Source organism: Brassica napus (genome assembly GCF_020379485.1).
Source record: "Brassica napus cultivar Da-Ae chromosome A5 unlocalized genomic scaffold, Da-Ae chrA05_Random_10, whole genome shotgun sequence".
Classification (NCBI taxonomy): domain Eukaryota; kingdom Viridiplantae; phylum Streptophyta; class Magnoliopsida; order Brassicales; family Brassicaceae; genus Brassica; species Brassica napus.
The window spans coordinates 20349-29999 of NW_026014004.1; the positions used below are offsets into that span (position 1 = coordinate 20349).

The following is a 9651-nucleotide window of genomic DNA, read 5'->3' on the forward strand; positions in this document are numbered from 1 at the left end:
CCCATATCCGGAACCGGCCTCGGCCCAATTATGTTTTTAATATAACAGTTTTTTTTTAGTATAACAGTTTAACAATTTGTTAATCTAACTAAAAAGTGAAACAAACTAAAAGTTATAAAAAACCTTTTTTCGGGTAAAATGTGAAGATGAAAGTTATTTAGTATAATTTATCTTGCTAACAATTTATTCTCATGATTGTGAGTTGTGTATATTCAACTTAGTGCGTAATAATGGTTTTTTTCAAATGGAATTTGTATAAAATTGATATACTATTTGAAGAACACAGTGTGACAAGAGAAAGTGTATTCAAACACAACAATGGTCAATGGAAAAAAGATCATAAAATCTAACACAATACGATATATAAAGTTCAGATAAAAAATGAGTATGAGATCAGAAGTATGTAGTATATATCTCTAAAGGTTTATATGTCAAAATTTCATCAGTTCCTAAGATCCATCAGAAAGGAAGTAAAACAGAGACAAAGGAGTCTCTGAAGCTCATCTAAACCTACGTTTAGTCTCTCCATAAGCAACAACCCCAAGCACCGTTATACTATACCCACCAATTCCCATCACCGTGACCGGGTTTCTGAAAAGCAAGATCGAGATCACAACCGCAACCGCTCCTTTGGCGTTTCCAAGAACCTGAAAAACATTGAACATTAGCACCTACTAGTTTTGTAAATTGGTGAAATGTTTTTTTCATTTTGTTACCTGGAGGGTAAGTGCGCTGGTGTGCTTGGTGACAAGAAAGTTCAACAAGTTGGCTGAATAAGCCATTATAGAGTTAACCAAGAGAAGTACCCACATGTACTTATGTTGTCTTGCGAGTGATAGTGTCACACTCATCACATCTGGTTCCATTACTATTGTGACGGGTAGAAGCGCAATGACGGCTATAGGGGACATGTACAACATCAAATTCATCGAGTTCAACTTTTCTCTGCAAGGGAACTTAAGTGATCTTAAAACTCATTAATATACAGAGTCCTGTTTCATTAAGTAATGATCTTATTTACGGAATTACCCTTCGGAAGAAAGTAGGATGCCTTGAAGAACTGATTTAAAAGCTCTTGCAGCAGTAGCACTGATGCACATAATGAATCCAAACCAGTGAAAACCTGGCTCACCCTGTAGCACAAAATCAACAAGAAACAACATGACAATAACGAATATTCGACGACGACAAATACTTTGCAGGAAAACAGACAAATCACAGCACAATGTTGATTGTAAGAAAATGGCAATAGTTATAAGAAGAAAGTCTGAAGCTTTAGATAACACAGAGCTCGAATAATAAGCCAAGTAAAAAGGATGAAGCTTTAGATAAATAACACAGCCACAAGCTAAATGTATACTAAACGTAATCACATTCATGTAAAAGATCATGAAACAAAGCAAATCTTGTTGTGTATTAGACACAGTCACACAGACGTGGAACACAAGCAACCATCTTTAATGTATTAACCTAAACATTAGACATGTAAACCTACAGAGACAGAACACATATCTTTTGATTCAGATGAAATGTGTTGTCTCTGTATATTAACACAACACAGGGCTAAACGTAATCACAATCATGAAACAGAGCAAATCTTGTTGTGTAAATGTATGAGACACAAACGTGGAACACAAGCAATCATCTTTAATGTAATTTAACCTAAACAACGGATCAAACATCTAAATCTACAGAAACAGAACACATTTCTCCTGAATCTGTAAAACATCACGAATCAACAGACAGGACAGAGAAAACGTTTACCCCACTAGCGATCACGACACCGGTAACAACAGGGACGAGAGCACCATAAGTAATCCAAGCCTCTCTCTTAAACGTCATGAGATACGCAAACAGCGCTGTGAAAAACGGCGTCGTAGCCCCCACGGCTTGATTAAACGAAACAGGAAGATAACGAAGGGAGACGTTTCCTCCAACAACGGAGGCGCAGAAGACGACGCTGAGAGTCGCGACTTTCATGAACTGGGAGCGAGATTTGAGGTGCTGGAGAGGGACGAGCTTGAGGAAGACGATGGAGAGGTAGCTGAGGATGGCGCAGGCGGACATGTGGCACATCGTGAGGAAGATGGGGAATTTGAATCCGTAGTTTGAGAGGAGGAACTTGTTGAGGAGAAGGACGCCGATGTTGGAGGTGTACCAGAGGATGATTAGGGATAATATGAAGAGGGTTTGTTTCTTCGGGGAAGATGATGAAGAAGACGACGATGAGGACATTTCTGGTTTTTGATCTGGGTTCTTCTTGTTGTTGTTCATCTTCTTCGTTGATGAGATGAAATCGAAATGTGGTTGGAGTTTTTGATAGGAGACGAGATAAATTAGCTCCTTGCCTCGTGCATGGGGATGAGAGAAAGTATTGAATTGTTGTGTTAGTAAACGTAATTAATGCAACATTATTAAATTTATAAGACAATTGATCATCTTAAAAGCAATTTAGATTTTTTTTTTGTCAAATTGGTATTCATGGCAGTTTGTTTTCCTCGGATTAGGTAAGAAATTTGGATAATTGGTCCACGATCTAGATTTATTATTTGTTAAGACATGTGTTTTGTTTTCAGTTGAATGCAAATCTTCTGTTTTTGTATGTTAAATGAACTCTTACGTGTTATATACTACTCCCGAATATATATGACTTGGCTAATAAGATCGTTTCAGTTCCAAAGAGAGAGTCCCTTGAAGCTTCCGAACATCGTGGCTTGATTCCAGGCAGCGGAACGGGACAATAGCGGCTTCATCGACGACGACAAAGAGCTTCAGGGGGAATGCTGGTGTATTGGGTTGAGTCGAGCTATATATTTAACTTTTTGCGGTTTTACGCCTACATGAGAATTACGGTTAGTCGATCGAGGTCTTAACCAATGACTTTTTGTTGTTGCTTCGCTTTTTCTCTGAGCTATCCCATGGCCGGTCAGCCATCCACCTTTCCAACCAGCTCCAACCCTAAGCCGGGCTGTTAGGATCCATGAACAGCGTGTTTTCAGGTTTCAGGTTGCTCTTCAAGTCTTGCTGCAAGTATAAGCCAAGATCCACTCATACGAAGTGACTGAGTTACAAAAAACGCTGGGCAGGATAATGAAACTTGGAAGTGGTAAATGACAACTGCATCTGAGAGTACACAAAAGTGACACTTTTAATGCCTCTAATCTCTTTAGCATGATTCTGAAGAAGTTACTTATGGCCAGCCTGATTCTCTTCTTACATCATGATTCTCCTGGAACAGATTTGTGACTGTACACGAATGAGAATCTAGATAAATTTAAGGTCATTTGCAGCTAACTTATTCCCTTAACTAATTCATTGATTAAGGGAATTATTAGTTGATGAAAATCGCAAGGTCTCTGTTTTTGGGTCTTAAGGGTGTTGGTTTTTGAATATATGTTGTTAAGTGTGATGTATTGGATTCTACATCTTTCATTAACACATCTTATATATTCCATGGAAAAACAAAGAGTAATAGAAAAAGATGTTTTCATACCAAATTATAAATTTTAGACACAAATTAAAGTTTCATTACTATCGATAGGAATAATGTTTGTTCAAACCTTCTATACTTTCTTGATTTGGCACATCAAACTCCTATATTTCTTTTTTATTTACTTCCTACTCACAGAAAATTTCCAAGGAATTTCGTTCTTTTTTAAACAGGAGGTATTAACAATTTTTAAGCTCATTACATTCCCCATCAAAAATTACCTTGGAATTGAGAAAAGTCTGGAGGTAGTTTCTGTTTCAAGCTATTTTTAATGTTAGACCAAAAGAGTATAATGCACTATTCATGTGCAATTTTCTTAGTTGATTTTGTGTGGATGGAATGGTTTATACAACTCAAATGTGTAAATACTTACACTACATATTTACTTAGTGTACTAAGAATTTTTTATTTCAAATATCCTTTTGAAACAAAGCTTAATGATTTTTTTTATAATTTCAAACATTGCCCAAAGAAAATAGCTTGAGTTAATGTTTTGCAAGTTGGTAACTAAACAACTATGTTCCACAGAGGCATGAAAATCAAATAATAGTAATACTAAATTATATAGTTATATATTGTAAGATTTATGTTTAATTAATTAATTAATTATTTGCTTGGCAAATATCTAGAGTCTAGTCATGTAAGTAGCTTTTTGTGATTTGTTTTATGTTTAGTCGATTAACAACCTGTGACAATAGCAACGAACTTCTTTAGGATGGAGCACTCGGTTGTGACTTCTTATTGGTACTTGAGTGACATATTTTTGACTCGTAAGTATCGATGATTAGAGTACCTCTGTCTCCAATAAAAATAAATTTAAGTTAATCTGAAAAAACAAATTTTGATATATATTAGTGTTACTATGTTTTTTTGCAGGACCCATGACATTAGTGTTAGTTGTCGTAAGTGCTTCCACGGTCATTTAGCATCTTTTTTTTCCGGGGTGACTGTTGCCATAATCAAAGATGCTTATAAAGATTATCTATGGTTGTCCATGTTCAGAGGCATGTCTCCACGTCATATCTAGTTTCTTTGCGATGTCACATCTATATCTTTTTCTTCTCTTTTAATCAGATTCTAGAATGTTAGACTTTAAACCCTATAATGTTACATGTAAACATGAAATGTAATGACTTATAATAGAAATTGGTATATAAAAAATGTTTTGATTCCTCAAAGCTTTCAAAAGCGAATTCGATATATATAAAAAAAGAATGTATTGATCACTCAAAGCTTTCAAAGGGAAAGTATAATATCAATCACCTTCTGCTTGTCTCCAAAAGGACATGTATACAAATTTTTTTTATTTCTCTGGCATTTTTTTCTTGTATAGTTTGTATATTGAATAATTATAAAACAAATAAACTGAAACTTACTTTATGAAAACACACAAAATTAAAAATATAACACTGAAATCTTTGAATTCACACATATTGCCAAAACTCCGGCATCATAAAAAAATTATTGAATACAAAATCAACTTTTAAGTCATTGTGAATGTTGCAACGAAGAAAAACAAAAGAAAATAACATATAAAGTTACTCCTCTTGTTCTTTTTCATCCTCTTTGGGTCGAGTGGATATAAAATCAAGTTTCGTCCTATGCTTCTTCCATTTCCTCACAGCCAGATGATGTGGGAGAATAGATACAAACGAGCTGAGAGATGCACTCTTGAGCCTTGGGTTTTCAGTGTGTCAAGTGGTTTTGGATCAGCTTGTTTCAAAGTTTGAAAAAATCGGAGGATGGAATAGGGCTATTGAGTATGACAATTTCATCGAGTATATACGTTCGTTTTAAGCCCATATTACTTTTATCTTGTCCTCTGTAGAAAGGTAAAATAGCCATACTGATTCTGGTTTTTTTGTTGTCTAATTGATGCAAGTGTTATTTGACTGTAAAGGTATAATACTATTCTCGTTGCTTGAATCACATTCTTAGACAATGTGCAGAATAGGGTGTGTTTGTGTTTTGATGAAATATAAAATGCAGGGGTTGACTGAGAAGTTTAAGGAAAAAGGATACGGCGTTATCACTTATCAGGCTCAGCTACTTTCAACTACGAGGCCTGCATGCTCAAGTCTTGTGGATTCGCATTGTTTTAAATGTACTAAACACAAATTTTATTAAATCCAATGAAATAAAATTTTGTTTTGGTTTTGTCAAAAGGCCCATAAAACGAGTTTAACGGTCCAATTGTCCCATAGAATTTGATTTCGTTCCATTATCGAGGCCCAATATGTCTTAGATTGATAATTATAATCAAACAAATTATTATTGTTGATAAAAAATAATTTATTATTAATATCTTAAGAAAGTTTACATTAACCACCGCTAATATATTTGGGCAATTGTCAATAATAGCACCTTTTGAAGTTTATGTCACAAAAATAGCAGTAGAAGGAGAAAGTCACAAAAATGACATTCATTAAAGGGTAAAATATCCCTAATACCCTTGGTTTAAAATTAAATAAACAAACAAAAATAAATAAAAATAAATAAAATAAAAATAAAAAAATAAAATAAAAAAAATAAAAAAAAAATAATTTTTTTTATAGTTTCAGATTACATGTTTTCAGATTCGAAATTTTATAAATTTTTTTATAAATTTTTTTTTTTAAATTTTTTTTTCAAATTTTCTTTTTATAATTAAAAATACTTTTTGAAACTGTTTTTAAAATTTTTATTTTTTATTTTAGTATTTATTTTTATAAAATTTTAAACCCTAATTCCAAAACCCACCCCTTAACTCTAAACCCTAAGGTTTGGATTAATTAACCCAAGGGGTATAAGTGTATATTTACCTCTTTAATGAAACCTATTTTTGTGACTTTGAGCTTTGAGTGCTACTTTGGGAACAAAAACTTGGTTTAGTGCTATTCTAGTCTTTTTCTCAATATATTATCTGGTATTAAAAACTCGCAGCACAAAAGCCCATCCATGTATGTTAATAAAATCAAAAGCAGGAACATTACATTTTTGAAAACAATTTTTAGTGACGTTTAAATTGAAACTAATCCCTCTAATTTCTACAAATGATAGGTGAACCCCATAGAAAACATTTAATACATATATATGTCTCTTTCTGAAGATCCAACAAATATATATACTTTTCGCTTGTATCTGGTAGGAAAATCGTGATGATAAGTTACTTATGATGTTTTTTTCTCAAAAATAGACATAATTAACTAACAAATCTGATTTAGTTCAAATTGTCTTTTTTATAAGTCTTAACTTCCATTTAAAAAAAAGTTTTCATTTATGTGTGTTTTGAGGTTTTTTTACATCATGTTTGGAGTTATTAGAACTACTTACAAGTATTTTATCTTGAATTGAATTTAGCATAAAGAAAAACAAATTCTGTAATCTGAGCCAATTTAATTTAAAATAAAAAATAAAAAAGTGCTTTACCATCTTCGAGGCCGTTGAAACAATAGGGAATGGACGGTCAGGATTAGTTCATAAGCTTTTTGAATTCAAAACACAGTAGTTAACGTTACAATTTTGCTAGATTCCTAAATATCCGATTCAACCCCAAAGAAACACACAAGCAAGCAGAAGACGACGACGATTTCGTTTGATCTCGCATCTCACTTCCCTTCAATTTTCTTTTCTAGGGTTTGAATCAAACACAATCTCCGATTCTAATGGCAAGCGCGATAACCACTGGGTTGCACGAGTTTCATTTGGCGTCAAGAAGAGCCGAAGAAGCAGGTTCGTAAACAAAAATATCGGAGAAAAGTTTCTATTTTTTTTATTCGATTGTGATTTGATTTGCTTTCTTTGCAGCGTCGAGGCGGTTTCAAGCGGTGCAATGGCTTCAATCGATAGTGGGTAAACTCGGTATCTCGGATCAGCCGTCGGAGAAAGAGTTTGTTTCTTGCTTGAGAAACGGTTTGATTCTTTGCAATGCTATCAACAAGATTCACCCAGGAGCCGTCTCCAAGGTTATAAAATAATCTTTTTTTTTTGTATTTCGAGTTTAGACTTCAATCACATTTTTTAATTTTGTTTAAAACGTAAAGGTTGTGGAGAGCTACTCGCATCTGCAGTCGTTTAACAGAGAGTACCAGCTTCCTCAAGCTTATCAGTATTTTGAGAACGTTAGGAACTTTCTTGTGGCGTTGGAGCAGTTGAGGCTTCCTGGATTCGAAGCTTCTGATCTCGAAAAGGTAAACACTTTGGGACTTGGAGAATCTTTTTCTTATGTTTGGTGGTTTAACATGAGGTGTGGATGACACAGGATAATCTTGAGGCTGGATCAGTGAGCAAAGTTGTGGACTGTATCTTGGGACTCAAGGGGTATCATGAGTGCAAGATGACTAGCAGTGGTTACAAGCACGTCAAAACGCCGACGTTTCAGCTCTCTGCAACTAAGGTTCTTCCGGTTAGTGCTTCCAAAGCGTCTAGGCAGTTGGAGAGAAACGATTGTGCAGATGGTGAATCTGATCAACTCAAAGGTATGATCCTTCGTTTCTCTCTTATGTATAGTCACGTGTAGAGACTGTAACATGTTCCTTTTCGGCCACATCATTGATAGAAAACTATTTACACTCTACTTGATTTATCTTGAATGTATAATTTTGATGTTTACAGTGATAGCCAAGTTGGTGGCAGATCACATTTTTAACTCCAAGGAAAATATTGATGAGAATCTTATCTCACTTGAGAATGGCAGCGAGGTAAGTTGAAATATTCTGCCTCACGTACTATGCATTTGTTCAACTCTTAATACTGTTAACACTCAGACTAACTTGGTTCAATTCTTTGAATTGCAGAACTCTACAGTAAATTTCCAGAAAATCATCTCAAGATTCCCAGAGGTGAGTGTTCATGTTGAAGTCTTGATAACTTGTTGGATACTATAAATGAATCTACCTGTATTCAATATCTCAGTGGCCATTTGTTGCCTTCTTCAGTTAAATAAGACTTGTTACTTGAAGCTTTTTGCGTTGAATATTAGTCTGACAAGTGATATGTCCACCTGCTTTGATAGATTAGTCTGACACTGTTGAAATATGTGCCCAATGTTATGAACAGCTTCAATCAATCTTCAAGAATTTCCTTAAGAAGGCACCCCGAAACATCAGACGTAAGACCTATGCCTCTGGAGGAGTTACCTGTCAATGAAGATGACAAGGTATGTTTCTTTATTCTTTTCTCTTTATACCAGTAACACGAACAAGAATAAATATAGTATCTGTTTCACCGTCATCTCCATGTTTTTCCATCCAAGTTTTGATTAATGCTATGTATGATGTTTCACAAGTTATAGCCTTCGTTAACTGAAATTCTTGCTCTTTGATTTAAGTTACACTAAAAATTGCTGGATATGTTTTTCTCAGTGCCGCACAAGTCTGCTACACAAGACAGCGTTACAACATATAAGCGTTTACTGACTAAAACACAAGAAAAGCTTGCAGGTACAAGTAAAATTTAGCGAAGTAGCAACAATTTGTCGCTTGCGATTTTGAATACAGCTAATTCTTTTTTCCTCCAACAACCTTATCAAGACTCTCAACTAATTCACCTATCTGTAGGTTCTGCAAGATGAATTTTAATTCAGGCATGCTCTCTTGTATCTTTATAGGTTCTCAAGACTTTGTTCATCATACAAACGAAGCAGGATTTTAAGGAATTTCAGGCCATCATCAGCAAAGAGATCTGATGGAACTAGGTTTTAGTTTGTTTTCTGAATAAACTGTCTGTACTTGTTTTTTCATTTTTCTGGTTTAAATCCAACATTCTGGGATATGTTTTCTTATGCACAGGGATCAGATGCAAGAAAGATGTCATGTCATCAGCAGCTCAAGGATACAAAGTGGAAGAGAAGTGGAAGAGAACAGAAAGTTATATAACATGGTGCAAGATCTTAAAGGTAAAAAATAGTTAACACAGGTTTGTATTTTCATAAATGTCCTAATGCCATTTCTAATATCCTGCAGGAAATATAAGAGTGTTCTGCAGAGTCAGACCGATCTTCACCAGTGAAATGAAAGGTGTAATAGACTAATAGGAAAAAGATGGCTCTTTGTTTGTTATGGATCCATCAAAGCCTCAAAAAGATGCAAGAAAAACTTTCCAGTTTAATCAAGTGTTTGCTCCAACAGCAACTCAAGGTAACTTTGCATTTTCCTCAGAGGTTATTATAAGCATGTGTCAAG

At 34.6% G+C, this 9651-nt stretch overlaps 1 protein-coding gene and 1 pseudogene across 1 annotated transcript; one reads left to right on the forward strand and one right to left on the reverse strand.

Annotated features, from left to right (window-relative positions):
• Nucleotides 1-46: 46 nt before the first annotated feature.
• On the reverse strand, nt 47-2373 carry LOC106374963 (UDP-URONIC ACID TRANSPORTER 1-like). The gene is made up of 4 exons (XM_013814874.3): nt 1765-2373; nt 1030-1133; nt 717-945; nt 47-647 (listed from the first exon to the last, which is right to left on the reverse strand). The coding sequence occupies exons 1-4, from the start codon at nt 2272-2274 to the stop codon at nt 501-503; spliced, it is 990 nt and encodes a 329-aa protein (XP_013670328.1). The 5' UTR covers nt 2275-2373; the 3' UTR covers nt 47-500.
• A 4707-nt stretch (nt 2374-7080) lies between these two features.
• LOC125594202 lies at nt 7081-9606 on the forward strand (annotated as a pseudogene).
• Nucleotides 9607-9651: the final 45 nt, after the last annotated feature.

Excerpts from the sequence above, each read along its gene's own strand:
- LOC106374963 (XM_013814874.3), bottom strand. The coding sequence starts at position 2,274 with ATGAACAACAACAAGAAGAACCCAGATCAAAAACCAGAAATGTCCTCA. Across the intron at positions 1,134-1,764 it reads GTGTCGTGATCGCTAGTGGG|GGTGAGCCAGGTTTTCACTG; the intron begins GTAAACGTTTTC and ends TTTGTGCTACAG. Across the intron at positions 946-1,029 it reads ATCCTACTTTCTTCCGAAGG|AGAAAAGTTGAACTCGATGA; the intron begins GTAATTCCGTAA and ends GTTCCCTTGCAG.